The sequence below is a fragment of the Alternaria conjuncta genome (genome assembly GCF_024043145.1).
Source record: "Alternaria conjuncta strain BMP 0040 chromosome Unknown scaffold_2, whole genome shotgun sequence".
NCBI classification, from domain to species: domain Eukaryota; kingdom Fungi; phylum Ascomycota; class Dothideomycetes; order Pleosporales; family Pleosporaceae; genus Alternaria; species Alternaria conjuncta.
This window is the reverse complement of record NW_026250091.1, coordinates 2173563-2200443: the sequence shown is the minus strand read 5'-3', so window position 1 is coordinate 2200443 and position 26881 is coordinate 2173563. Positions and strand designations below refer to the sequence as shown.

At 54.3% G+C, this 26881-nt stretch overlaps 13 protein-coding genes across 13 annotated transcripts; 8 read left to right on the top strand and 5 right to left on the bottom strand.

The window, feature by feature from the left end:
• Positions 1–198: 198 nt before the first annotated feature.
• On the top strand, positions 199–631 carry J4E85_001854 (uncharacterized protein; the record flags this gene model as incomplete). Its single annotated transcript, XM_051466138.1, has 2 exons — positions 199–504; positions 557–631. The coding sequence occupies 2 exons, from the start codon at positions 199–201 to the stop codon at positions 629–631; spliced, it is 381 nt and encodes a 126-aa protein (XP_051330695.1).
• A 599-nt stretch (positions 632–1230) lies between these two features.
• J4E85_001853 (uncharacterized protein) lies at positions 1231–3443 on the top strand (the record flags this gene model as incomplete). The annotated part of the gene is made up of 2 exons (XM_051466137.1): positions 1231–2236; positions 2293–3443. The coding sequence occupies 2 exons, from the start codon at positions 1231–1233 to the stop codon at positions 3441–3443; spliced, it is 2157 nt and encodes a 718-aa protein (XP_051330694.1).
• A 543-nt stretch (positions 3444–3986) lies between these two features.
• J4E85_001852 (uncharacterized protein) lies at positions 3987–5150 on the bottom strand (the record flags this gene model as incomplete). The annotated part of the gene is made up of 2 exons (XM_051466136.1): positions 3987–4494; positions 4543–5150. 2 exons carry the CDS (start codon positions 5148–5150, stop codon positions 3987–3989), a joined length of 1116 nt encoding a protein of 371 aa, XP_051330693.1.
• A 992-nt stretch (positions 5151–6142) lies between these two features.
• J4E85_001851 (uncharacterized protein) lies at positions 6143–6804 on the bottom strand (the record flags this gene model as incomplete). Its single annotated transcript, XM_051466135.1, has 4 exons — positions 6143–6237; positions 6288–6437; positions 6491–6720; positions 6782–6804. 4 exons carry the CDS (start codon positions 6802–6804, stop codon positions 6143–6145), a joined length of 498 nt encoding a protein of 165 aa, XP_051330692.1.
• Positions 6805–7896: 1092 nt separating this feature from the next.
• J4E85_001850 (uncharacterized protein) lies at positions 7897–9177 on the top strand (the record flags this gene model as incomplete). The annotated part of the gene is made up of 2 exons (XM_051466134.1): positions 7897–8539; positions 8621–9177. 2 exons carry the CDS (start codon positions 7897–7899, stop codon positions 9175–9177), a joined length of 1200 nt encoding a protein of 399 aa, XP_051330691.1.
• A 452-nt stretch (positions 9178–9629) lies between these two features.
• Positions 9630–10868, bottom strand: J4E85_001849 (uncharacterized protein; the record flags this gene model as incomplete). Its single annotated transcript, XM_051466133.1, has 2 exons — positions 9630–10814; positions 10866–10868. 2 exons carry the CDS (start codon positions 10866–10868, stop codon positions 9630–9632), a joined length of 1188 nt encoding a protein of 395 aa, XP_051330690.1.
• Positions 10869–11214: 346 nt separating this feature from the next.
• Positions 11215–13699, top strand: J4E85_001848 (uncharacterized protein; the record flags this gene model as incomplete). Its single annotated transcript, XM_051466132.1, has 2 exons — positions 11215–11924; positions 11971–13699. 2 exons carry the CDS (start codon positions 11215–11217, stop codon positions 13697–13699), a joined length of 2439 nt encoding a protein of 812 aa, XP_051330689.1.
• A 374-nt stretch (positions 13700–14073) lies between these two features.
• J4E85_001847 (uncharacterized protein) lies at positions 14074–14973 on the top strand (the record flags this gene model as incomplete). Its single annotated transcript, XM_051466131.1, has 1 exon — positions 14074–14973. The coding sequence occupies one exon, from the start codon at positions 14074–14076 to the stop codon at positions 14971–14973; it is 900 nt and encodes a 299-aa protein (XP_051330688.1).
• A 357-nt stretch (positions 14974–15330) lies between these two features.
• Positions 15331–17798, bottom strand: J4E85_001846 (uncharacterized protein; the record flags this gene model as incomplete). The annotated part of the gene is given in 4 exon segments (XM_051466130.1): positions 15331–16696; positions 16747–17636; positions 17650–17761; positions 17776–17798. The coding sequence occupies 4 exon segments, from the start codon at positions 17796–17798 to the stop codon at positions 15331–15333; spliced, it is 2391 nt and encodes a 796-aa protein (XP_051330687.1).
• A 1292-nt stretch (positions 17799–19090) lies between these two features.
• On the bottom strand, positions 19091–20365 carry J4E85_001845 (uncharacterized protein; the record flags this gene model as incomplete). Its single annotated transcript, XM_051466129.1, has 2 exons — positions 19091–19664; positions 19713–20365. The coding sequence occupies 2 exons, from the start codon at positions 20363–20365 to the stop codon at positions 19091–19093; spliced, it is 1227 nt and encodes a 408-aa protein (XP_051330686.1).
• Positions 20366–21591: 1226 nt separating this feature from the next.
• On the top strand, positions 21592–22918 carry J4E85_001844 (uncharacterized protein; the record flags this gene model as incomplete). The annotated part of the gene is made up of 3 exons (XM_051466128.1): positions 21592–21619; positions 21807–22573; positions 22622–22918. 3 exons carry the CDS (start codon positions 21592–21594, stop codon positions 22916–22918), a joined length of 1092 nt encoding a protein of 363 aa, XP_051330685.1.
• Positions 22919–23578: 660 nt separating this feature from the next.
• J4E85_001843 (uncharacterized protein) lies at positions 23579–24001 on the top strand (the record flags this gene model as incomplete). The annotated part of the gene is made up of 1 exon (XM_051466127.1): positions 23579–24001. The coding sequence occupies one exon, from the start codon at positions 23579–23581 to the stop codon at positions 23999–24001; it is 423 nt and encodes a 140-aa protein (XP_051330684.1).
• A 752-nt stretch (positions 24002–24753) lies between these two features.
• J4E85_001842 (uncharacterized protein) lies at positions 24754–26459 on the top strand (the record flags this gene model as incomplete). Its single annotated transcript, XM_051466126.1, has 3 exons — positions 24754–24985; positions 25035–25415; positions 25471–26459. 3 exons carry the CDS (start codon positions 24754–24756, stop codon positions 26457–26459), a joined length of 1602 nt encoding a protein of 533 aa, XP_051330683.1.
• Between the last annotated feature and the right edge of the window lie 422 nt (positions 26460–26881).

The following is a 26881-nucleotide window of genomic DNA, read 5'->3' as shown; positions in this document are numbered from 1 at the left end:
GCCGACAGTACGCGGGCGCGATGAATCCCCCCACATTCCGACGATTGCGACCCCTGCCCCCAGCTTCTCCGCGTGTCTCCAACTTTCGGACCGCGAGGGACGCGTACTTCCATCTCACGTCGCTCGGGGTAGTAATATTGTTGTTTCCATAGACGTCGTCGCCAACTTTGTCCCACCAAGTCCACTACCGCTGTCAACATGTCTGTAACAACCACCGCCAACCCGATCCACTACAACCTCGAGGCCACCCTCGCAGACTACGATCTCCATCACAGCGGGGAACAGACTGAAGGACTCGATACAAGCCTTAATGCGCATCCAGCACCGAATACGTCGTCAACGCAATCACAGCAGAACCCTAGCGACTGGCCGACGGAACATCGCCGTGTGCCTGCGTACCGCCCGATCAACCACGAACTCGATCAGAGCGAGCGGAGAGTCTATTTGAACGGCATTGAACAAGCATTTGTCGGAGTCATGTTCACAGGCGTATTCTTGGAATCGGTGAGTATTTGAGCTTGACCAGGAGGGCGTGCACGCTAACAACTATGCGCAGACATTGTCCAAGGCGTGGCGGAATACTCTGGGACGAGTCTGGAATGTTGGATACAAGATTGGTGGGGAGTGGTGAGGGACATGGTGTACATAGACCAACATTTTAACGGCGCTCACAATTCTCAATTCTTTTCTACATCCATGATACTGCTGCAACCTTTTGTGAAACGTCAAAATCATGTTTGCAGTGCTCTATGCTTCATTCCAGAGTATATTACCCAACGCGCATGTCGATCTCGTTCAGGCATCCCTCATGACATACATGCAGCGAACACCACATACGCGCATCCTCGGCTCAGTCAGCATGCGCCACCAACCACCACCCACATCGCATTTAGCCTGCGAACTGCGACAGCTCACTCCGCAGATAGTAATCACCTTCGGACTCCGAGAGGCGCCTTCACAGTGCCCTGCATTCAGTCTACCACCAACCCACCCATACTAACCCGCATGTCCACACCCACAGCGCCGGGAAGTGGAGGGCGCCCATCCCCATCTTGAACCGATCATCAAGGCAAACACGATTTGTGAACCGGCAGAAGTAGAAGGGATCTAGTTGCCAGAGCTATCTAGACAAATTTCATCTGGGGCTTGAGACATACTCTTTGCTCTCTTCTCATACTGTGCTGTTGCAACTTCAAGCATCTTGCAGCGCTTCTCTCATACACACCCATCATGGACTTCACGAACGGTACCAACGGTATCAACGGGCACACACCTTCATCCTCACAACCCCTCAAAATAACAATTTGCGGCGCTGGTATCGGCGGCCTCAGCGCAGCCATCTTCCTGCGTCAACGCGGACACACAGTAACCCTCCTGGAAGCCTCCCGTTTCGCCAACGAACTCGGTGCAGCCGTGCACCTAGCACCCAACGCCAACGGTCTCCTCCGTCGCATGGGCATGGTCCCAGAAGCCCAAGGCGCGGTAGCATGTCGTCTGATGACGCAGATGCTGCCAAATGGCAAGGAACTCTTTACCGTGCCGCTCGAGCACGACGCGGCGAGGTGGCAGCATCCCTGGCAGCTTGGGCATCGCGTGAGTCTGCACAGTGAGTTGAAGAGATTGGCTACGTGTGAGGAGGGGGAGGGGAAGCCGGCTGTTCTTAGACTGCGGGCGAAGGTCGTGGATGTTGATGCTAAGGCGGGTGTTGTTGTATTAGAAGATGGAGAGAAGATCCAGAGCGACGTTGTTGTTGGCGCAGATGGCGTGCATTCCAAGGCTCGACCCCGGATTCCTGGCGCGGAGAATATCAAGACTTTTGGGAGTGGGAAGAGCGCGTTCCGTTTCCTGATTCCCAGGCAGCGGGCGTTGGATGATGAGATGACGCGCAAGTTTGCGGAGAAGGAGGGCCATCTCATTATGATCTTTGCGAGGGATCGGAGAGTGGTTGTGTACCCGACGTCTAACAATACGTTGTTGAACTTTGTTTGTATTCATCCGACGTCTGAGAGTCAGATTGATCCGAAAGAACCCGGGAGCAGTGACTGGCAGAACCAAGGTAACTTGAACAAGATGTTGGATGTGTACAAGGACTTTGAGCCTGCGGTGCTCAAGTTGCTGGGTATGGCGGACGAGGAAACGTTGAAGGTGTGGGAGTTGCTGGACATGGACCAACTGCCGACCTGGACAGATGAGAAGCTGGTGCTTATTGGCGACGCTGCACATCCATTCACACCTCGTAAGTTCAGTCCTCGCTTCATCATCGTAACGAGAATCAAGCTGATCGCATCCCAGACCAAGGACAAGGCGCAGGCCAAGCCATCGAAGACGCCGCCTCCCTCGCGGTCATGCTCCCCCTCGGCACACCCCTCGACTCCATCCCTGCACGCCTCAAGCTCTACGAAAAATGCAGATACGAACGCGCCTCCACCATCCAAGAGTACTCCCGCGTAGCAGGCAAAGATCTCGGCAGCGGCCCCCCAGTTGACCCCCACAAGTTCACAAACTACAACTTCGGCCACGACGAATGGGACTACTCCAGCCAAATGCTCCGCAAATGGGAGTGGGAGAACAAGAAAGGTCTGTTCTGGCGGATGCCTACGGCTTTTGGTCCGATGCCAGGCCCGAGACAAGACTTCGCTGGACGGCCGAGAGATGGGTCGAAGGCTACGTTCAAGACAGCTAGTATCAAGTTCAAGACGAGCCGGACTGTGTTGGAGAACCTGTTGCCGACGGAGAAGTTGAAGTTTGCGGTTGCCGATACAGCTTGCTATGCGAGTTTTGCGGTGACGCAGCTAGACAATCTGGAGTGGCTTGGTGGCAGGGGATACAGTCATTTCGGACTGTACATCCACGGTATCCAGCACACGAAAGCGGATGGCGAGACGGTGACAGGAACATACCTACCCATCCTCTTCGAGAACCTAGCTGATCCCATACTGAGTGGAAGGGAGGAGCTAGGCTTCCCCAAGCTCTTCGCAGAGCTCGATGTGAAGAGTGACGGCGGCAAGTGGACGCTCGACGCAGGCTGGATGTCATCCAAGTTCTGCAGCATGTCACTGTCCGGACTGCAGGAACATTCCGCAACGAACGATGAGGCGCCAAGACTCTCTCCTCCTCTTCCGAAAGACGAAGGCCTTTTGTTGCACAAGTATGTACCAGCTACTGGTAACATGGGTAGCAAGGAGCGCGGGCAGGCGGATGTGGAATACACCACTTTTCTGCCGGGTGAGGAGGATGCGAAGACCGTGGAGAAGAAGGTCGGGCGGACGTTGAAGGCGAGCTCGGCTGAGATCTCTTTTGATGCTCTGGATTGGAAGGCGCTGCCGACACTGCATCACATCGTCGAGAGACTCAAGGAGGTGCCCGTGTACGGGGTCATTGAGGCCAAGGTCGTCGAAGGTACCGGAGTAAGTGACGTGAGCTCAATCCGGAAGCTAGCATGAGCTGTATCATCTGTAGCTATCAGCACATCTCATAGTTAGCCATATCCAAACAACAACTTCCAAAAGCGACTTCCCACCTGCAATACTGTAATGCCTTTCATTCTTCATCTATCAAAAGGCCCCCAACTCCTACAAATGAGACAAGCGCTTGTCCTGAAGCTATAGATATAAATGGGGTATTACCAGGTTCTCCCTCTATCAGTTGCCGCCGCCAAAAACACCTTACTGCCATGCCATATCAATGCAACAAATACAACATAGGAAAAAGAAGTGGTGATCAATGCATCTCATCCGAAGAGTTTGGAAACATCGAGTCTGTGCTGGTTTGTTGAGTCGGCTTCTTGGGCGCTGCCTTCACTGGAGTGCAGTCGGACCAGTCTGCCTCTGCCGGCGGTTCCGGCACTGTGCTGGCGGAGGAAGGATGCCAAGAAGGGCGATTATATGCGTCCTCGTCCGGGACATCCGCGCCTGTACTGGGTCAGTCGTGAGCCCTGCAAAAGACTCGCTGAGGTAGAACAGCCCAGAGAGACACGCAGGGAAGGTCTACGCACTCGCGACGCCCAGACCCTCGCAGAGTCTCTTCCTCCACTGTCCACAGACGTCCTCAAACCCATCCAGCACATTTGCACATGCCCGTTTCGCCTCCCTCTCTTTGAGCCGCCGGTCCCAGTCCCCGTGCTCGATGTATTCCTGTCCCTCTTGCGTCTTCTCGTTGTCGCGTTTCCAGTCCTGCAATTGTTCTTTGCTGACTTTGAGCCTTCTGGCTGCATTTGCGGTTGTTTGCCGTGACATGTGTAGGGTATCGCTGACGTTTGAGAGGTGTTGGATGAGTTCGCGGCTCGAGTGGGTAAGGTGGGATATGGCAACGAGCGGATCGGCGGAAGGGTGGGGTAGCAGCTCCAGTGTGTTCTGTATGATGGGGAGAAGTTCGTCGATGTCTTCCGGGTCGGGAAGGATGGCGAATGGGCCTGAGAAGGATACGGCGATGGACGTGAGGGTACGCGATTGGTGTGTCAGATGCGTTGTCAGAGCCTCGTGAGCAGTCTTTAGTCTGGGATTTGTTAGCGATGACTGGACATGCCTGCGAGTTGGTACATACCTCGTCGCTCCATTCTCCATAGCAATCTGGCTGCCAAGATCTCGGAGTTGTTGTGTCACCCTCTTCACCACCTCGTCCGATGCGCTCCCATTCTCCTCCATGCCTCTCCGTGCCAGACTCTCGATAGCCGCCATCCGCGCGTCGAGCGCGGGCGAGATGCCCTCATTTTCCAGGTCAGAGTCATCGCCGTAGTCGGAGCCATCGTACAGCGACCGTTGCCTTGTGTGCTTTTTCGTCTTAACGGCCGACCCTGGACTGAGGCGCGCCGGAGACGAGTCCTGCATGGCAACCCCACTATCCCGGACACCGTTGAGGCTAGCTGCGCTGTCGACTCCATAAGAGCCGTCGTGCTCTACAGCCGTGCCGATGTTCTCGTCTTGTGCTTCGTCCAGTTCCTCGCCGTATTCGCCCTCCATGCCTTCGTCATCATCGTCGTACATCTCGCCGAGCTCGTCGGCCAGGTTGCCCAAGCCATTGCCGTCTCCTCCGCCGTCGAATTGGTGCGCGGGGCTGTGTTCGAAATCTTGCGATGAGCGCGGCGTTATGGGCGAGTAGCCAGAGTTGCGGCGGGTGAAGGACTGCCGTCTCGATGCGGTGTTGTGTGACATGTCTAGGCTGGAGGGGTGTCGGCGGTGCGAAGATGCAGGCCGCTGGGTGGGAGTGCTGGGAGGGGACGACATGGCGTTGTCGTGGTATTGCGATAGTCGCCGGTGTTCCGAACACGTCGAAGGCTCGTGAAGTCGCGGAAATGAACAAAGGCGGACCGCATTAGGAGTCCCCAGTCGGAGATCTACGCGGGAGTGAACCGTGATCCAGGGCGCGCAATGCGCGTCAGCCTCGCAGCACCTGCACGACGCGGCTCTGCCCTAGCAAGCCGCCAAAAGTCTATGTAATTGCGCTGGGATAGGAGGTCCTGTGGCGGGGTATCGGCGTCTTGACGGCCTCAGAGCTTCAGCGATGGTGCCGCCTTGGCTGTGGCTGCGGAGATGCGCCTCAGGTACCAGGTGCTATGATGCGTGATGATAAGTGGCTTGTGCCGCTTAGCGATAGAGCGCGTGCAGTCAAGGCGTGCGAAATAACAACGATGGAGCCTCGGTTGCCGTCGAGCCGTCGAGCCTGGTGTTTGTTGACGCTTGCCGTGTGTTTGGAATTAGTGGCTTGCGCGAAGGCTTGTGGACCCTTCTTTGCACGAGTGAAAGGGGTATGGGTATCCTGGTAGCAGGTGACCTTGATACGATGACGCTCGTATCTCACTCATACACTAGTATTGCAGCAGATGTGTATCGGTTCAGTAACGACCGTGGATTCTTCATAGCTGATAGCGCGTTTTGACTCAGACACATGTCAGACAATACGACCTTTTACATCCGAACGCTCTCCAATGCTGTGTAACCTCAACCCCAAACACTTTCAAGATGGGTATCGCGTGCGATCATCCTAAGCTGGGCCGAAACACGCTCACAAACTCCAAGACGCCTGAACATGACCTTACTCATGCCGCTATAGGTACTGCCATATAGCACCCATGCAATTCAATGCCCACAGAACTCCTGTAATGCCCTCATAATGCCGCTGAAATGGATATCGGGTGTGTATGCGATTATTGCGCGGGTTTGGTCTGCTCGAGACTGGCGATCTGCTTCTTCAGCTGTGTGAAGAAGTCCTGGCCGGTCGGCATGAGGTGTGTCATGGTGCCTGGTCTCGGTCAGTATGCCAGCCTCGGTGGTGGTTCGATGACGCCTTACCTCCTTTGCCCCATGCGCCAGTGCTTCGGGTCGGAACAGAGTCGCCGGGGACCTTGTGGTATACCGAGGGTTGGTCTGAAAGCATGTTAGTCTTCTGGACATGCGCGCGGGTGATGGAGAGGTTCATACTGGCTGTACTCTCAAGGTATTCTGCAATCGATTAGCTCATGCCATATCGCGTTCCAGCAATGCTATAAACGTACTCTTCTTGAGGAAGTCCCTGACCTCGTTCGCATTGAACTCTTTCACAGGTACGTGCTGGTCGGGCTGCGCTTGAGCTGGTGCAGTCGCGGGGCCTGGTCCTTTCCCCTGCTTGGCTCCCCATACGTTCCCCGTGGGCGCTGGCATGGCCTGCTGCCGGCCTGCATTGTCCTTGGTGGGGGTGTTTGCGCCCGAGTTGGAGTTGCGGTTGGCTTGACCCTGCCGCCGCCAGCTGTGGCAGTTGTCAGTATCTTAGGCTCCCACAGCTTCGCGTGCGCATTGCTCAGACGTACCGATTTTCTCCCGGGCCACTCATGTTCGGTATGGAGCAACGGTGGGATGTGAGGAGGGGTCGGGTCAAGATATAAAATGGTGGAAGCTCTCCAATCGCTCATGCAGCGCGCGAACTGCGTCTGTGCTGCAACGTCTAAACCAATGGGCGCCCGATGACATATTATAGCTGCAACCTCTTTCGGCCAGCTCACCAGTGCTAGCCGCTTTCAGGCCTATTTCAACACTATTCACAGCCATTATCCAACGAGTGGATGGCAATTTTTGGAGCTTTCTAATCCGCGCCGATGTGTTGTACATCACGTGTGCTGTCCTCCAATGGCAGGAGCCACCGGACGTGTCCAGCCTACGCTAGCTACAGGGTTCTCAAGGCCTCCATCCATGCATGAACCACGGCAACGGCTCCTAATGGACCAACATGTTCTTTGTTTCCCATCTTTGCTCACCGTCATTGTTCATGGCCCGTCTCGGGATCGAGTCGGGCGGCTTGAGAAAGGAAGAGGCTGGTATGCTGTGTCATCAGGCCGAACATTCATCGCCGAACGTAGCCCGGTTCAGGTTTGCAGAGCCTCAACGTATTTGCTTAGGAAGTGACGATGATCAGTACTGTTTCACAAGGTCTCGAAGGGATGGGTTGTTACTTCCCGATCAGAACTCATCTCAATTGCGAGATGACAAACAAATCATCAAGGAGTGACATCATGTCCGAGCTGGTCAGGTAAGAGGTAGGCCGACGGTGAGAGACCAAATTCGCACTTGGAAGGGCAGGAAGCATGCACTTCCACTGATGGTATGAACAGGTGAGAGACATCCAAGTGATAGTGAAGTCTCTACCTCTTCTACTTTTTTTCCTTCTGAGTTTACCTACCGTTTTGTCACTTACTTAACAATCTCCTCACTACCTTCTCTGTTCGGGACGCACTCATCAAAGCTTCTGACCTACCGGTCCTCAGCCTGCAATAACCAAGCTTTCACCCACTGTTCGCAGATACCAGATACGAAGATGAGGGGCTCCCTTGTCTGGTTTGCTGGACTCGCGCTGTGTGTGCAACACCTACAGTCAGGCACGTTAACACTGAATCATGAACGGCCCAACAAAAAGCGAACGGTCTATGTAATGGACGAGGAAGACTTTAGGGACACTTTCGATGATTTCGATGACGAGACTGTCGCGGATCCGGAATCCGGTCTTGAGGCAAGCGCAGTTGGACTGAGTCTACGACTGATCAAAAACGATGGAGTGTTGAAGGTAACTTTCGAAAGCGAACATGGCGGAGTGGTGGACTGGACATTCCAAGGCTTGGGAAACGCCAACGCGGGTAGCATGACAGCTTGCGCCTTCACGCAGACAATGTCCGAGACATCGACAAGCTGCGAATGCATGGGGATGCTGCCGCCACAATTATCGAACAGCACTATCCAGACAGTGAACACCGAACCCAACCCAGAACGCATCGCTCGGCCTCGAGCATTGAGTCTTAGCATCATCTCGACCACTGAAACCCGTCCCTTCAAACGTAAAGCGACAGAAGACATGGAACAGCCTAAGCCACACAAGCGCGCGAGGAGTTTGCACGACTCTGTTCCATGGCCTAACCACCTTCACATGACTTGTTTTCGCACACAACCCGTCTTCAAAAGCAACATCGGAACTTTGCATATCGACCTTATAGACGGTACAGTGTGGTTCGAGGGCTGGTACGGAAAAGCGAATGCACGAACTTACGAGAAGCAGCAGATCGATCTCTGCGATCCATCAAGTAAGTTTTTCGAGTGCGGAGAATAAAGATTTTCTTGTTACTCTTCGAGCATATAGGATAGAAACTAACACATGCCATCAGTTAATGTCGAATACTTATACCACGACGACAACGACGCCGGGACCGACAAATCCACCCACTATCTCAAGATTACCAAGATAAACGAGAAGTTCGAACTGGAGACCTTGTTCTTAGCACGCTGTTCTGCTTACGGTTGGCAGATATGGGGTTCAGACAGAGACACAAGCCCAGGTCCCAACTCCACTACTTTCACAAGCCGAGAAGGGTATAGGATCAGAAACGCTCGCCTTGGCCGCAACATTCCGAGTTCTCTTCCCGATAATACGACAACGAAAGATGTCACACCTACCGTCATCGTCGACGCGATTGTTCACTGCATTGACCGCGCAACTCAACGTCAACCTATTCACGACCCAGAGACTGAGCATAAGTTAGACCAAGATCATGACCTCCTCACTATTGACCTAGCAAGTGAGGAGCAGTCTGAAGAAGCTGATAAGAAATATTTGGCCGAGGATAAGAAGTATCAGGAGTGGGTGGACCGTAGCAATCAACACAGAACTGTGCAAGATCTGGAAAGATCGCGCTACAGAAGAAAGGGTAGAAGTGCAAAGTGAATGGGTTGACGGAGAGTGTTATGGATCTGGAATGCATGAGAGCCATTCTTGGCCTTTAGCGAGACTTAGCTTGTTCAAAAGCGATACTATGTCTGCTGCCGCGAGTTTGGTGGGAAGGTCGACTCAATGGGTTTGCAGTTCAGCTGCTATTAGCTCCTGGGAATTGTGCATCTGGTCCACACACAGTCCGAGCTCATTAGACTCGGAGTAATTGAATCTTCTCTCATGAACATGCAATTGGCTTGGGGAGTGCTGCTACTTCAGCGGAAGAGTCGATGTAGCCGCTCAAAGCAAGGTATACACAAAACGTAGACATATATACCGAACAACAAGCACTGCTCGTGCATAAATCAAACACTCATTGGTATACATAAACCCGCACTTCCTTGCGCATAAACCCAAAGTCCCAACTCTCAACGAAACACAATTGCACTTGCCTCCCATGGATATATCTACGCCGGCGCAGCAGCTCCCTCGCCATTCTCCCCACCATTACCACCCCCACCCGTAAGACTAGACATAAACTCCTGCCATCTAAACACCTCGGTCCTATTGCCCAAGCTCTTCCCTCCCTTAGCGAAGGCCCTCCGTCCACTAAACCCCTCAATAGCCATATCAATCTCCCGCTCCGTCAACTTCCTCTCGCCAGCTTCAGGCGCCGTATGCAACAGCGCGTCCTTCAACTCCGCCAAATCAATCTGACCATCGTCGTTGTCATCGAAGGCTTCGAACGCGGCGGTCAGTTCGTTCTGGTGGGAGAGGTTGCCGAGGAGGTCGGAGAGCGTTGTCAGGTAGGTGGCTAGGTTGATGGATTGCGCGCCGTTGAAGTAGGTGGAGAGCTGGGAGGGGGTGGCCGAGAGACCGAGTTGGGAGAGCATGTCTGCGACATCGGCGGAGTTGACGTGGCCGTCGTCGTCGCGGTCCATGACGCTGAAGGACTCGCGCATGCTGTGGAGGAGGGGTGGGGGCAGTTTGGAGAGGGCGTCGCTGGAGGCCATTCGTTGCATGGGTGCTGGTCGCGCTGTGCGCTCTGCTGGCTTGTAGGTCTCGACGGGTTTGTAGGTCTCGACAGGCTTGTAGGTTTCGACTGGCTTGTAGGTTTCGACTGACTTGTGTGTCTCGACCGGCTTAGGCTCCTCAACTGGAGTATAAATCTCGGCTGGCTTGAGGCTCTCAATTGGCTCGATATTCTCGACAGGTGGTGACTTCTTCCTACTGAACAGAGGCGGTGGTGCGTCGTCCCTCCCGGCGGCCTCAAACTTGGCTGCGATGGACGATGTACTTAGAGGGCGCACCGTCATCTGCGAAGACGAGGAAACATTTCGCGTTGGCGAGACATTGCGTCCAGGTGAAAGATTCCGAGAAGGCGAATTGGGCGCTTCTGGGGTGCCCGTCGTCCCCCGTGTGTTCAGCCAGGATGGCGGGTTTTGCGATGGGTTGCCCCCGATGGACAGACGGTTGGGGGTTTGCGCAGGGGAAGTCGGAGTCTCTTTGGGCTTTAGAGGCGAACTGTTCGGCGTCGACGGCCGCAGGGTAGAGGGTGAGCTCTCCCTGATGGAGCCTGGTCTCCGGAAGGGCGACTGTCGCGGGCTGTTGAAGGAGAGGGGCGAGGGCTTGTAGGGCGTGGGTGTTGTAGACTGCATATCTGGATTAGTCGCATTCGTGCAATTCACAAGGGTCCAGCATACCATGGTGCGTATATTCGTTTTGGTGATGTCGTTGGTCGTCGCGTTGTTTGGTGTTGTCCATGGGATGGCCTAGCAACGAGCCTATCGATAAGCTGACGTGGGTAATTGGCGTGGGCATGCAGGGTTCGTTCACTCTCTGCGGGCAGCATAGCGGGTCACACGCATAGTCACAGCTCCGGATACTATGCGGTAGCCATTCATGCTCCCAGACCCACGGCCTGCTCGATCAGTTCCCCATCACCGCCAGCTACAGCGCGTCATGTTGTTTCGGGACGGTTACATTAGGCTCCCCTAGCGCCGTCGATCTATAATGTAGCATCCGAGTCGCCAGGTGCCCGTACAGAAGAAGATGGAGACACTCATGGCTGAAGTAATCGCACAGCGGCCAAGCGGGCCCAATGCCGCTCAGCCTGTTTCCCTGCAACGCCAGCCCTCCTTCTCCTCGTTCCCTCCCTCGCGATCGCCCTCTACCCGCAATGGCCACCATCCGAAAGCTCGCTCCCCGCAACCTCCCATGCTCCGCGAGGGCGACGAAGACGACTCAATCCAGTCCTCGCACGACGAGTCGTATCAGTCCTCCATGGCCGCCATTCCCAGAGGAACCGCCAAGTTGCGCTCGCAGTATCCCGCCGACGCAGTTGAGAACCACGTCGAGTACATCCTGGTCGCCTCGTTCGACATTGACCGCGGCTCCATCATGGAGCACCAGTACCCGGCGGCTATCAGTGGAGACGAGACTATGCTAGCAGAGCTCATGTTGCCCGATCAGGCCCACGTGCGCAGCCAAGATTGGACCATCTTCTTCCTGCACAAGGACACCACAGCCGAAGAGGAGGAGCGCGAGGCACGGAGAGAGCGCAGGAGGAGGAGACGGCGGCGGAAAGAGGGCTTGGAAGATGATGGTGAAGACGATGCGACTGCCGGCACTGAAGAGCAAGAAGACGAATACGATGACGGAGACGACGACACTGAAAGCGAAGGGGAGCCAGACCCTGACGGGCCCCCGTTGGTCTATGTCTTGAACCTGGTCAACACCAAGCAGGACAACACAGTGAAGAGGTAGGAAGAGCGTCTCCATATATCCGGCAAGACTGACAACATGTAGAGGTGCCATCGTCAAAGCCATGGCTATATGCACGCGCCATCCTTTCCTGCATATATACAAGCCCCTGCTGCTACTGGCTCTCGAGGAATACTTCAGAGCACCTGTCCTGGAGACGCTCGAATCTCTGTACAACGCCCTCAATGCCATGGACCTCTCACTTCTCCCGAGACTCTCACCCCTGGAGAACTTCGTGCTTGGCGCCAGCGATGCCAAAGACATGTTCGTGGAGAAGTTTGAGCTCATGGTCCGGCAGAGGAAGAAGCTCGACGCTGCAAGAGACTCCGTCGAAACCTCTTCAGATCCTCAGTCGCGGAAGAAGACGTACACCGTCCCGCGAGACACGCACGAGTTCGAGTCCAAGATCAACTACAACGGCATACCTGTCCCCGTCAAGATACCCACCGCGCTGAGTCCAGAGACTGTGGGCGACTTCTCCTTGATCAAGCTCATCCAAACCTTCTCCGCGCCCCATGCAGCGCAACCGCAGCCCTTCGCTTTACACCCACATCTGACTACGAGCGGCGCATTCACTCACCCCATCATCGTCCTCGTCAACGCCCTCCTCACACAGAAGCGCATCATCTTCATCGGACATAATCGCCCTTCAGGCGAAGTCGCTGAAGCTGTACTGGCAGCATGCGCTCTGGCCTCTGGTGGCATTCTCCGTGGCTTCGTTCGCCATGCGTTCCCATACACCGATCTTACTAAAGTAGATGATCTGCTGAAGGTACCTGGCTTCATTGCTGGGGTCACCAACCCTGCATTCTCGTACAAGCCAGAGTGGTGGGATTTGCTTTGCGATCTACCGACTGGTCGCATGAAGATCAGCAATCGCATTGAAACGGCGTCACCCACAGAGGGGTCAATGTTCTTCCAGCAACAGGGCCTACCACTAAATGGGCCAGGTGCACCACCAGCCTTTGACGGCAAGGGTGGCGGCGTTGACCCAACCGGCGACACCCAATTTATGGACAGACTTCTCGAGAGCATCGCCAACCGTCACGGCGAGAATGCTATCAGAGCGAAGTGGCGTTCGTGGGTACTCAAGTTCACTCGCATCGCGGCCGCTTTCGAAGAGACGGTCTATGGCGCTTCGGCATTGTACATTGGCTCCCACGAGACCGACGTTGGCGCATATGGTGTCTCTGGCCATGGCTACGTCTGGCCAGACGAGAACCATAAGCTGCGCGAGCTCGCTGCAAATGTACACCGTATCGAGGGCTGGCGCAACACAAGGAGTTACTACAGTTGCGTCCAAGATCTCGCGAGACATTGGAAAAAGAGACCAGTGCGCGGTCTTGATATTGGCCACCAGCACGACAAGCTGCGATGCTTGAAACTTACACACGATCAATCCGCGGGCATTTATCTTGCACTCGCGCGGTGTGTGGAAGAAGCGGGTTCACCACCTAGCGAGAGTGCGAATGCCTCTTCGAGTGATTTGTCGTCCATGGCCCAGTCACTTTCCATCGCGAACGACTCTGAGCGCAAGGCGAACTCGCAGCTGCAGTACGACACCATTCTGCAGCTGCTCTGTGTGATCCCAGATGCTGGTCTCTTCTATCTTAGTCTAGGCTTGTTTCATCCCCGACAGGATGTCAGGATGGCGGTCGTGAGATTACTAGAGAGGATCATGGACCACTCTGCTGGTCGGCACTACTGGGGACAATTAGGACGTTTCGCCAAGCTGGCCTTCTTCAGAGTGAAGAGGGAAGAAGCGCAGAAGTAGTTGTGATCGTCCTATGGAGTTGATGGAGTTGATGGAATTGCCGGTACAATACATGTCATGGAGTTTGTAAATGCTGTAACGTAGACATCTGAATGAATGAAATGACATACACATGGAGTGCCTAGCTACCCATCATGCAAACTAGTCGCCATGCAGTAAAGTCACGTCTGTCCCCAGACACGCTACGAACCGTTGGATGCACGCGCATCCCTGCATCGCATCTCATCTCCGCCTAAATCATACTCGCCCAAAATTTCCCGCTTCACCCCTCGAAATGCGCCCGCCCTAGTCGCCGTGTCGCAACGCCCATTTCGCCCTCCCTACTTTCTCAGACACGTTGCGCATGCTGTCTGCACGCCAATTGAACAGCGACAATGGCATCAGTACCACCAAGCGAAGCTCCCGCGGTTAAGAAACGCGGACGCCCGAAGAAAGTCGTAGCCGAGGATGCGGGGGCAATACCGGCGGTCGAAGCGAGCAAGGCGGCCGTAAAGACGGTCGCCGCGAAGCCTGCTGGAAAGGCAAAACCCGTGGAAGTCAAGAAAGAGAAGAAGACTGTTGCGAAAAGCGCAAAGACGGTTGCTCCTGCTGCCACTCCTGCCGCGAAGAAAGATGCGCCTCAGTCGCCAATTGCGGCCGAACAACCCACGCCCGTCACGCCCTTCACAAGCAAGATATTAGAGGAGGTACAAACGAAAGGGACGTTGAAGAAGGCACAGGCTGCGAAGGTCGTGGAGAAGGTAGCGTCGAGTACGGACAAGAAGACAGCGCCGCCACAACCCCAGACCCAAGAACCGACAATGAAACCAGCGTCCTCACCGTCGAAACCAACAGCAGCAGCAGCATCCACAAGTCCTCCTCCTCCGAAACCGACTACAGCCCCCACAACTCCACGCCCAACAACAATCCCCCTCCCCTCACACCCCACAAAAGCACCCTCACCTATCTCCCCACTTCCCAACCCGTACCCACGCTTCTCCAAACCCACAACCTCCACCCGCCACATACCGCCAAATCCCTACCCAACCAGCATCCGTCCCTCAAACCAACAAGCACCTCCATCTCCACCGCACCGACAACACCCCACGCGCCTCATCGAGCCCACACCCGACATCAGGCTACCACCTAAATACAAGCCCGCGTCGCGTAGGGTGACGGCGATAATGGTGAGTTTGCCGATTGTATTGGTGTTTGGGTATGAGTTGTTTGAGCGGTGGAGGGGGAAGGAGGTTAAGCAGGTTTTTAGGGAGACGGAGGGGTCAACGAATGAATGAATGATTGAGGGGTTGGTAATGAACGGGTGAGGGATGGGAGGTAATGATGATGACGACGAGTAATGTTGGATTTGTATTGTGTATTTATATCATCATCTATATGGTCTGGTCTCTGCTACGTCTTATGTATGTTTATAGAGATACGGTACACGGAAGGGGTATCACTACTCTTGTGTGCTGTTGCTGTTGGTATTCCAGTCTACTTTCTCGAATCGTGTGGCGACCTATCTTGGTTCGCCTTGCATGCTGGTTAAACAAAAGAAAAGGTGTGTGAAGATGGTAGAGGGTTAACAGAATGTAAAAGACTATGTATAAGAAGGGTAGTCGCGAAAAAGACATCAGGTTCAATGATCCACGCTACATGTAACTCTTCTTCCGCAGCAGCATGCCGCGAGTCCCCGATGGATCAATTGGCAAACCCGATGCACTACCACGCCGGCTACCAGGCCTACTGGCAGACGGAGAACGTGTTGTATTGATGGGCTCTACATCCAGTATCGGTGGGCCTACACTGACATCGGGTGTAGCGGGCCCTGGAGGGTGGAATAGGCGCTTGTACCGCAGCTCTGGTGAGCTTGGTACGTTTGGATTGGAGGATCTTGCGGCCGAGGTCATGGTGAGGTTGAACAGCGTATTGGTACGACGACTAAGCGGACTTTGAGTTGGCTGTGGCGTGGGTTGTAGCGTGGGCTGTGGGGCGGCTTGCATCGTGGCCTGAGGAGTTGAAGGCCAGAGCGTAGGACCGGTGAATGTGGGTGATGTAGAAGGCGAGGGTGAAGAGAGCCTGTCTGTAGTGTCTGACTCGGGGTCGGCGAAATAGTCGTGGTCAGACGTGTCGTTCGTGGACGACATGGGATCGAGTTGGATAGTCTCGGTCCACTGGCGCCTTGCATTGTTTGCGCCTTGAGCTTGCTTCGCAACGGAAAGCGGTTGTGAGGACGCTCTCAAGGCTGCACGAGACAAGAGAGGACTGGTGGGTGCAGACTTCCGCAGCACAGGGCTGGGGGGCTCCGTCCTGAGCTCGAAGCGCGTCATCTTATGCGTCGATTTCGCTCGCTTTCTTTGGGCGAGATCGTTATCCTGAGAGCTGGTCCGCCTGATGTTGACGTCTTGCTGTGGTGTAAAGACGAGTCGTCCCTTGAGCTTCTGGATCGTGTCGTCCAACGCGAGCTCAATGGCGACATGATTTTGTATCCGCGAGAGCTTTGGCCATGTAGCTCGCTGTCCAGTGAGCATGCATCCGACCATGAACTCGGGCGTGGGGTTGCTCAAGACTCTAGGGAAGTCCGCGTAGTTGATCTTAGGGAAGATGTTGATGTCGCCTGAGTATCGCTGGCTGAGCACCGAACGTCCTTTTGTGACAAGGTTTGGGAGGAATCCAGTATCCGCTAGCTGTTGGAGGCGGTGCATTACCTCACCCTTGCAGAGACTAGCTGAGAGACTCATCCAACCGGGACCAGTGACGGCGTCTTGGGCTTCTGCAGCGACAATCTCCTCCTCTTTCGCCAGAAAGGGAACAACGTGCGGGTTGACCTGAGAGACGATGAAGTGATTTACGTTGAACATCTCGGCCAACCGGGTCATCGGTAGGTCGTTGTCTACTGAGCCATCGATCCATGTCGCGTCAGGATTTGGATCCCAAGGTACTTCCAGGCCGGTCTTCGGGTCCTTGGCCAGCAGAGATGCCTTCTTGTAGACGAGCGGAACTGAGCAAGAGGTGCATCTACGTAGCGTTAGCATAGCCACAACATTTCCTTGATTTCGTGAACTTACACTGCAGACCAGATCATCACGTTCGGCGCTGTGATGTAATTCAAGAGCCTGGGCAATTCGTAGAGCGACGAAGTCGAAACTGGAATGTTCAAGATACGTCGAGTCCGGTTGTATGCTTCTTGAAAGGTCAAATCGCCGAGCAGATCACGCATGACTCGCATGAGATGTGCAATGTCAAAGAGAGCTCCGGACTTCATCAAGCGCATTGCTTTGTTGATCATGCCTTCTGGGTGATCCGGGCTTTCAAATACGTTCAAGTCTCCAAAGCAAAATTGGTGCATAACCTCCGGGATCTCTGCATCGGTCTTTGCGCATAGGACCGCACTGACAATGCTTCCTGCAGAGGCTCCCGATATGATGCGTGGAAGAAGACGAGCGTCCCAAAGACCCTTGACGACGCCGATGTGGTTCATGCCAAAGGTTCCCCCGCCTGAGAGTAACAATGCGCTCCTACCGAATGATTGGCGTGTTTGAAGCAATTGGTCGACCAGCCGCCGCGGCTCGATAGGACACTGATCTCCCTGCTTCTCCGAGACGTCCAGCAGAGCGGCCATGGTTTGCTGGGCCGACTCGATGTACCTCTCGATCAGACGCTTGGTTCCAATGTGCGAGTGCTTGTACAGACGTAGGTCGCCCATGTCTCCCAATCCGCGTGTGAGTGTGGTTCTAATCAGGAACAGCATCCTCTTCACGTCGCAGCTCATGCGAGCATCGTCCAGCTCTTTCAGCCGGGCAGCAACCAGATCCACATTGTATTCCGGAGTGTCGTCCTCTTCTTTCCAGGCTTCGTTTCCTTCTAGGATATCGAGCTCGGTCGCGGCGGCTTTCCATTGGTCGTATGTCTCGGCCTGCGTGGCGATCTCGTCAGCATGTGAAAGGGCACGACCAATCTGAGGTACCCACGTCTTTCATGTGCAGGTACAGGACCTGCCTACGATTTGCTTCCGCAGCATCCACAGCTAATTCAGGAACATGGTAGTCGCCTGCTGGGTCGCCCAGAGTCCCCAACGGATTCCTGGCCAGCTGCACCAGGGGTCCGAGGAAGCCGCCATGGCTTTTGCTCTTCCTTATGGATTTCTGCCCATGTTGTCCTCCTCTTACGTGCAGTCGCGTACTGCCGCCTGTAAAAATGGTGTCAGACAGCAATGACATCGAGCGCCGGTACACGCCATGCGCGAATCCTACGAAGCCTGGCTTAGCCGGTGGTAGGAGGATCGGTAGATCGAGTGGTCGTGAAGGCAGCGTGCGGTGGTGTCGGAGTAGGGGAGTTGGTTTCCAGGGAGTCTGTCGCGGTTGAGGGAGTCTGTAGCCTAGTAATAGTGCTTTTCGAGAAGACGCGGTGTAGGGTGGCCGGAGATGGTCAACTGCGGGTGGTCATGCGCCTCGGTCGCGCAAGTCGCGGAAGGTGCGTCACAGGCTTGCCGCTTCAATACTTGTGCAATGTTGTCGCCGGACGACGAAACGAGCGCGAGAAGGGTCGGCATTGACGCCTTTGAAGTATTCGATGCGTGCAGCGCATGCTAGGGAGCGTGGGGACATGCGCATGGTACATCGTCATCGGCAAGGATCAACTAAACAAAGCCGGCGAAGGTGTCGCGTCGGCAGTAGCCATCAACCGACGCTGATACGACACGCATCTTCCACCTGTACCTGCAGGTCCAGTGTTGGCAGACTACTGCACATGCAGCCATGGATCATGTGTCTTACGTGTAGCTGGTAGCAAAGGCCGACAGTCCTCTGACCACCTGTTGCTGTGCTCAACTCCCAAAAGCCCTTAGTTGTGAACTGTGGGCACGCAGCATTAGTTTAGAAAGGCCGTGTAGCGCCACGAATAGTTGCTCGTCAAAAATCGCGATCCCGCGCTGCAGACGGCAGATCTGGAGAAAGCTGCAGACGTGGGGCAGCCATCCCTACCTATTTTGACCGCCATCTTCGATCTTGTGAGTCCACGAGGCTCTATGCATAAGACAATGCACCCTCAAAAAGAATATGGGTGTGACACAGTCAGTCGTGGCCATTCGCACAGGGGCCCGACCGGCTTACAGCTGGCGCCTCTTTCACATGTCAGACTTACACCCAACTGACTCAACACTCCATAGGTGTACAAAAAAGGAAAGAAGCAACGCAATTGTCCATGCAGATAATCGCCTTTGTTCTGAGAATCTATTTCAAGCTACCAGATGAATATTGGCCTTGGCCATGAAATGGTAGGTATGTAGCTGGATCGTAACGTCGTTACCATGCCGGGTATCATGCGACCGATGAGTAGAAAATGCCAGGCAGTCGCACCGAAACTGCTTTCAAGCCCTCATGTGCACACTCATGCTACTATGCATGCCTCACACTACTTCACGACTCTCGCAAGTCTCGGCTCCTCGCCTTGAGTACGCACTACACGGTACCACCCCTTAGGTTTTCCCTCCTGTGTGACTCCTAGATACACCTTGCTGACGTTGCTCAAGCGGGCGAGTGCATTTGACCCGGGTAGCTGGTTCGGTAGTAAAAGCTCGGTGAAGCTATCGAGATGCTCGCGACGCAGGCGGTCTTCCATGAACAAGAAGTTGAACATGATGCTATACGAGTCGAAGGCGATTAGGTTGAGCCTGTAAGGCAGCGCCGCTGTTTCCTGGTACATCTGACGGCAGACACCGTTGAGCAAGGTAAACACCGCGGGCCTCTTGACCCAGGGCTGGGATATCGTCTTAAAGGGATTCTGAGTACCATCGTATACTGTGCACTGATACTTGAAGATGGGTGTAACCCGCTTTACCTTCTTGGGCTTTGTAGGATCAAAGGTAAGGTGATAGGTCTGGTAGCCGATGTTGATAGTCTTACCACCAAGTGTGTAAGTGTAGATGAGATTCCTCACGTTTTCGGGGAGCTGCAGGAGAGGCGAGTCGGTCTGGTTCGTTTTGAATCTGATACAGTCAGTCCTGTGCATAAGGTGAGCGGTGTCTGAGACGTACTTGCGGGCTTGGCTTGAACTTCTAGACAGACGTCCCCCCATTATAGTTCGCCGTGGGGCTGCAATCTCCTCAGCTTTGTATGTCTTCGGCTGATACGGTGCTTTCGGCTGCTCATTTTTGATGACCCGCTCGAAGAGCCGCGATGTCTGGTTTGGCGCCATGGGTGACGACTTGAACGTCGCCGGCTCGCTCCTGTGAGTGATTCCCTTGTACCGCGCGAAATTCTCATCTCTCCGTGCTTGCTGGTGGGCTTTCTTCTGGGCCTCCGCTGGTGGCGTTGGCAGAGAGCCGTTCCTCGCCCAGCCATTTTGTTCTCTCGACTTGTGCCCTGTTTTCATAAGGCCTTTGAAGTTCTCACGGTCACCCTGGACACTGCGCTGATGCGGCTTTGGGGCTTGGTGCTTCTTGTTTTCGAGAACCTTATCGAAGATGGAGCGCGGAGGGTTCATGTCGTCATCAGGAATGGAGACGGGACCGTTGAACCAGGATTTCTTTCCTCGTCGGCTTGAGGGTGGTGTCGGTAGCCGCGATCCATTTGGCTCGGTATTTGTTCTACTCCGCTTCTGACGGTCGTCGTTCTCATCTGCTGGATCGCGGTCGTGAGGTGCGCGGCGTTTGTTTGGGCGCCGTGAATAAGTGACTTTTCCCGCCATTTTGCGGAAGAAGTTGATGACTTTTGAGAGAAGTGCGAAAATGGCGAGTTCGGATTGGGGAGAGCAAGTTTCCCTCGCCGCAACCGAAGAAAGTGCGAGGCTGCTCTATTGTGGCAGGTGCAGTTTGATCCACCTGTTACCAATTAAGGTAGCGACTCGTTAAATGAAAGAATGACGAAGAAAGGAAAGTGAGTGAAGCTGGTCGTGGAGACCCAGTGTGCGTGCTTTCGCAGCCTTGAGCAGCTTACCACGCGCAACAGCCGTTGCAGGTGGTTGAGCAAGCAAACTCAGGGCGTGAGTACGGTGCGTAGGAGTGATTGCGTTCTCTGAACCGTCGAACGATGCCTACGCGAAATCCCAAAGCCCAACGAACCTGTGTGCACGACGATCGGATGTAGAAATAGATCTCCGCTTGTCGCGGTCTCACGTGGGATAGTAGTAGTCATCAACGATGAATTTGGTTAGCGGCCGGCTCTTAGTGGCACCGTTTCTGAGGCAGCACAAACCTCGCCGGGCACATCACCAAGAGAAGAGCTACACGCGTGTCTGGATGACAACGTAGCCCGTAGAGAAAGGCGCATATCCTTCTTCGTTCGCAGAATCGCGGGCGCAGCTTTTGAGCATTGCGACGATTGTCCCTCGTTGTCTTCAAACTCACCTCTGGCCTCCGCTCGGGTCGGTAGGAAGAAGAAAGGCTTTCCATTACTCTATATCTGCGATTCTAGTAGCTCGCAAGAGCATCTCTTTAATCGGGAATGTCCTGCGAAGTCAAGCATGCGATGTCCCTCCCGAGGTGAGAGACGCCGTTGCCCGGTGACGTGGCTCTGCTCTTCCCAGTCCTGCATCCTCTTCTATCCTCTAGTCTTCAGATCATCTTATCATCTCGCTTTTCCGAGCATAGTCTTTTCACGTACAGCAATATCCAAAATTTCCATCGCATAGCTACAATTCCATTCGAGTAAGCCTCTTAGTTGAGTCCGCTCCTACCTGGTGGTGTTTCGACATTAGCAAGTCGATATTATTTCGTGGTCACCCAGCCAACGTTTCAACTGCTGCTGCTCCAGGCTGCCACTTCCGCTTCGAGAGGTCGCGCTCACCTCGACCTCAACCGGCGGCAAGAGCTAGTCGGCTGCCTCGTCAACAACCTTGGCCGCACTTCTTCTTCCAACCTTGTCTCAACATCTGCGAACTCAGTATCTCCTAGCGCTCGCGCTCGCAAAGTGAGCATGCCGTTCCTCACGCCCAAAAATACAGGTGAGCTTTCTCGATGACGCTGCAGGTCAATCTGCTGCTATGTTGGTATGAAAACGCTGATCGATATATAGTGAGCGCGGCCCCGGCCTTTGTATGGGACGCCTTCCCTGCACCGCCCCCGGAGGCTGAGACGTGTATGTAAGCCCATAAATGAGTACACATACGACATCGCTGACTTAGTGAGTAGGGACACCGGACCCCGATAGCATAGCTAGGCCTGGCGACCTTCCAGATCCCCGGTTCAACCGCGATCCGGAACACGACCGCCGTAGCAAATCATTCCGACGCGAAGCGAAGATGCTTGCTGCAGCACAACAAGACAGCCAGCTGCCGGCGACAACGTCTACAAGCGGTAAATTTCTAGGTCTTGGGATCGGTGCGTGGCCTGCTCCAGCTCCCCGCAGTACAGGTTACCCTCGTGACCTGGTGCAAAGCTCTGGCTCTCTTTCACCTCCGGCGGACCCTGTCAAAGAACAAGTCCAGATGTCTAGGCCCAAGCTATCCGCGACCAAGCCTATCGCACGCGTCGCTGGTCCTCCCAAGGGCACGATGGAGCTCATGTCTGTGCCATACCAGCGCCGTCCAGAGACCTCAGTGCAATCCAAGGCTTCCACACGCTCAGCTTCACCCGTAAAGATTCAACTCTCTGCATGGGAGCTCAGGATGGAGAAGGCAATGGCCGAAGATGCTCCAGCGACCACTGCAAAGGCCTCGACTCGACCTAAGGCTAGTCGCAAGAAGTCCATACCCCCACACTTGAGAAGCAAGCCAGACGAGATCATCAAAGCAGCTCATGAGAAGGCCGTCATAGTCAGCCTGAACCCAAATGCCAAGGTATATGAGGTCCCGGCTGTACAAGAGGAGGTGGTTGAAAAGGAGGTAGGCATGGTCGAGGATAAGATCTTAGCATGGCAAGTGGTCATGGAAGATCCCGGTATACAGGATCCTAGAGATGTAAGTCTTAGAATAACTATACTTCCAACATGTACTAATATGCTTTAGGGCTTGCGCATGCAACAAGAGCTGCTGAACCGATACATCGTTAACAACCAGCCTCTTCCTCTTCCTCCCCCTCCTACTACCGCCGCCTCCGCAACCACCGTCAGCAATCGTGTACACGTTGATCATGCCACCAAGATCAAAGTGTTGCTCATACGCGCCATGGAGCACGAGATGGATCTTGAGAAGGTTGCACCCGAGCGAGAGCTCATGGTTATGCAGCGCGCTGAGCTTGACAGCTATTGTAACAAAGTCAGCTCTGCCCACAAGCACTGGTGGCAGGCTATGGGACCGGCATGAACTGTATCACACCCCGAGTGTGCATTGAAACGGCGGCTTATGTGGTATGCATATACTTCATTTCCTGGCAGACCCGCGCTAATCGCAGACACACACAGGCTCTCACATTACGAGGGGACATCCGCCCGCCACCATCCAAGGTTCGGTGCTACTTTAGGAGTCAGAGTTTCGGGAAAGGATTATCTTGATCATTAGTATGCCCATCTTCTGGACTGCTATGGTCAGAGTGGAAGGGCTCTGCTACTCGATGGGGAGGACACATTGGTGAACACCTTTGCACAGCAGAAGCAACGTCTGCGACTGGTGCATACGCATACCCTAGCCATCAGTGGAAACAATACATGACACGAGTATGATTGCGCATCTAGACAACTCGTGCACTGTGAAGTCTCGTGGCAAATCCTATTGACACCACTCATTGTTGGTCGTTTGCTGATCACCGAACAATGAGCGTTTGTCTCCGAACAGAGAGACATGCGACTGACTGCTTGCTTGTGACGTTTCAATTTCGCGTTTGTAGTGCGTATAGAAGTGACACAACTCTTCATTTCATGCTGGTATTAGCTAAGTGTCAGCGCCGCTATGTCAACGCAACGCCAAGATTCGCAGCATGAAGTCAGTACCAAAGTGGTAAATAGCGACTCCTCGATGAACCTAGAGATGGCCTACGACTATGTAAAGCATATGAACTCAAGCCAGAGGAGTGCGCCCATGCCAGACACAAAGACGCTCGAGATGGAACAGGACGGCAAGCCATCCATCACACTCACATCCTTTAACTGCGACTCCACTTCCCGTCCCCCAGTCGAATCCCGGCCACTGGTGCATCTCTTCAAACCCATCAGCGAAGATGAGATACGCAACCATACGACCCACATAACTTCGACATCCCGTGCCGAGGACGAGAAGGCGGCACTTACGCAGTTGGGGGTAGAGTTGAACGCGCACTTCCAAGTTCTACAGCGCGAGTTTGAGTGCAAAAGGGGAATCAGCTGGACACCGTTGCGGCCGTGGGGTAACGAAGAGTGGGAGTGGAGCGATGATGGCAGTAATGAGGGGGACGATGTGTTCGACTGGTCCTGAGAATCACATGCGCGGCTGGAGAGGCGGAGCATCGTGAGGTGGTGATGAGGTATTGTTCATGTGACTTGCGCATTTGCTCGGGCCAATGGAGAGCGATGTAGATAGAGTGTGGGGAGCATACGCGAGAGGGTTTTGCTCACGTGCCTCTCAGGATGGCTGGAAATGGTAAACTGGTACGCTACTTCTGAGCGAGGGGTTTCGGCCCATGATGTGCCTGCATAGATGTAGTGGTTGTAGTGGTAATGCTTCCCCGCGTTGTTCCGAACCAGACTTTCATTCCTGGGGAGGGGTTGGTGTGCATGAACTTACGTCTATCGAGCAGGAGGTGTTGCGAGAGATATTTTTGATGCCACTCCAGGCTAGTAGTGTCTCTGCTTGAGTCCATTTAAAAGCGGAGATATGTTAATATTGAATCGAAGAAAATGATGCTGGTAATCACGAGCAAATGTGCGCGGACGCATTCGAGGACCATGGTAGCAGGGGACGGGCCGTCTCGCGCTTCCGTCAACGGGGTCCACTACATCGAGGTGTATTGCATATGTGCTGACCTTTGTCAGTACAGAGCTGGGACTCTCGTCCCAAGTTCCACCGTCGTGCATGCCAGCCATAAGATCTGTCGCCTCCCCGCACTCTCCATCTTTCAACCTTCATACTCCCAGATCTACCGCCGACTGCACTCTGCCTTATCTAGAGTTCAGTGTCTTACAGGCCATTCAACTTCCACGACTGAACTTACTGATAACGTCCAAATCATGACGACCCAAGTTAGGAACGACAGCGACGCCAGTTCTGGTGGCTCTGGCCCCCGCAACAAGCAAGCTGCGGATGCGATAGAGATGGTCGCGACACACAGCCGTCAAGCCCAACCCAGCGGCCCCCTGGAGCTCAACGAAGTGAACGCATATGAGAAGACCGGGTATGCGTTCTCAAACAAGAAGAAATGGGCGATTTTGACTGTCGTTGGACTCTGCCAAACCAGCATGAGTAAGCGGTCTTGCCAACCGTCTAGTCATACGAGACTAACAGGCGACAGACTATAACGCAGCGGTCTACTCCAACGCAATTGGGCCGCTCAACGAGCACTACCATCTCGGCAGCAACCACTTCACCAACGCAAGAGCGGGTATGGCTTGGTTTTTGATCCTGTACGGTATTGGGTGCGAACTATGGGCACCCTGGTCCGAGGAGTACGGACGTTGGCCAGTTATGCAGATATCCCTCTTCACCGTCAACATCTGGCAGATCATGGCCGGTGCCAGTACGTCCTGGGGCCATGTGCTGGCTGCGCGTCTGCTCGGCGGTATCTGCTCTGCCGGCGGCTCCGTCACACTCGGAATGGTTGCGGACATGTTCGATCCCGAAGATCAGCAGCTCCCTATCCTCTGGGTCAGCTTGTGGAGCTGTCTAGGTTCAGGTATGTAAAGCTCATGTCGTAGATGTCTGAGGAATGGAATGCTAACTGTCTCCAGTAATTGGCGGCATCTGTGGAGGTCCCATCGAGCAATTCCTTCACTGGCGATGGAACTTCTGGATCCAGCTTATCCTCGGCGCCACTGTCCAGTTCGTTCACTTCTGCTTCGTGCCGGAGACCAGGTCGACAATCATGCTTAACAAGGTAGCCAAGAAGCAACGCAAGCAGAACCCAGATGCCAATGTCGTCGGTCCAACTGAGACGGAGAAGCTGAACCTCAAGAAATGTGGCAAGATCATGGGTCGACCATACAAGATGCTAGTCTGTGAACCGATCGTTGGCTTCCTGTCGCTGCTCAGTGGATTCAGCGACGCCCTCATCTTCAGTTTCCTCGAGTCATACGGCTACGTGTTCGGCAAGGAGGGATGGGGCTTCACTCCTAGTCAGCTAGGGCTCGCCTTGTTCGCTCTCTTCATCGGCTACTGGCTAGCAGCAGTGCTATACGTACCCGTCATCCGAAAACACAATCAGCAGCGCAGCAACGGGAAAGTGCTGAGCCCCGAAAGCCGACTATCAGCCCTCCGCTGGATCGTCCTGCTCCTGCCGATTGGCCTATTCGGGTCAGCGTTTGTAGTAACCGGCCCACCCCTTCCCTGGATCGCGCCTCTCATCTTCGCGGTCCTGATCGGATGCGCGAATCTCGCCATCTACTTCGCCACGATCGACTACATGGTTGCCGCATACGGAGGCACGTATTCCGCTTCAGCCACCGGTGGCAATGGCTTCGCCCGCGACGTCCTTGCCGGTATTTGCTCCTTCTACACCGGCCCGATGTACAAGAAGCTCGGTGTCACGAATTCGACTTGGGTCTTGTTCGCCATCTCCGCTCTCGTTTGCGCCCCGGTCTTCTTCATCTACAAATGGGGTCCTACCATGAGAGCTAAGAGTCTTTACGCTGAGCGAATCCAGCAGGAGAGAGAAAAGAATGCCGCTGCCAAACAAGCAATGCGGGAAGCTTCGGAGACTGTGTCTGAGGTGCAGGCATGAAATGGGATGGAAGAATATGTTGTGTTGTCGTTATTCTTGGGTCCATCGCTCGTCTGCTGTTCGTTTTGTGATACCCAAGAGGGTCATAGTTTTGGGTTGCGCGAGTTGCTGGCAGAATCCTGTAGATATCCTAATGGACATTTTACCTTCATCGCGTCACACATAAATGGCTACTCGCTCATCGTGAGGAACGTGTCTCTGGGGATCTTCCAGATGCCCAGGAAGAGTTTCGGCATGGGAGATTGAGTATAATAGGTGGTTGCTAGTGGGTGGGGGATGCTTGGACAGGTTGATAATTGTAATCGTGAAGCTCTAAAGTCGCTGTTGTGATCCATGCAAAGACGCGAAGCTTAGTGCAATAGCATTGGAAGAGCGACTTTGTAGTTTAGTGTGACGCTGATGCCTGATCGCGATTGCTGGGA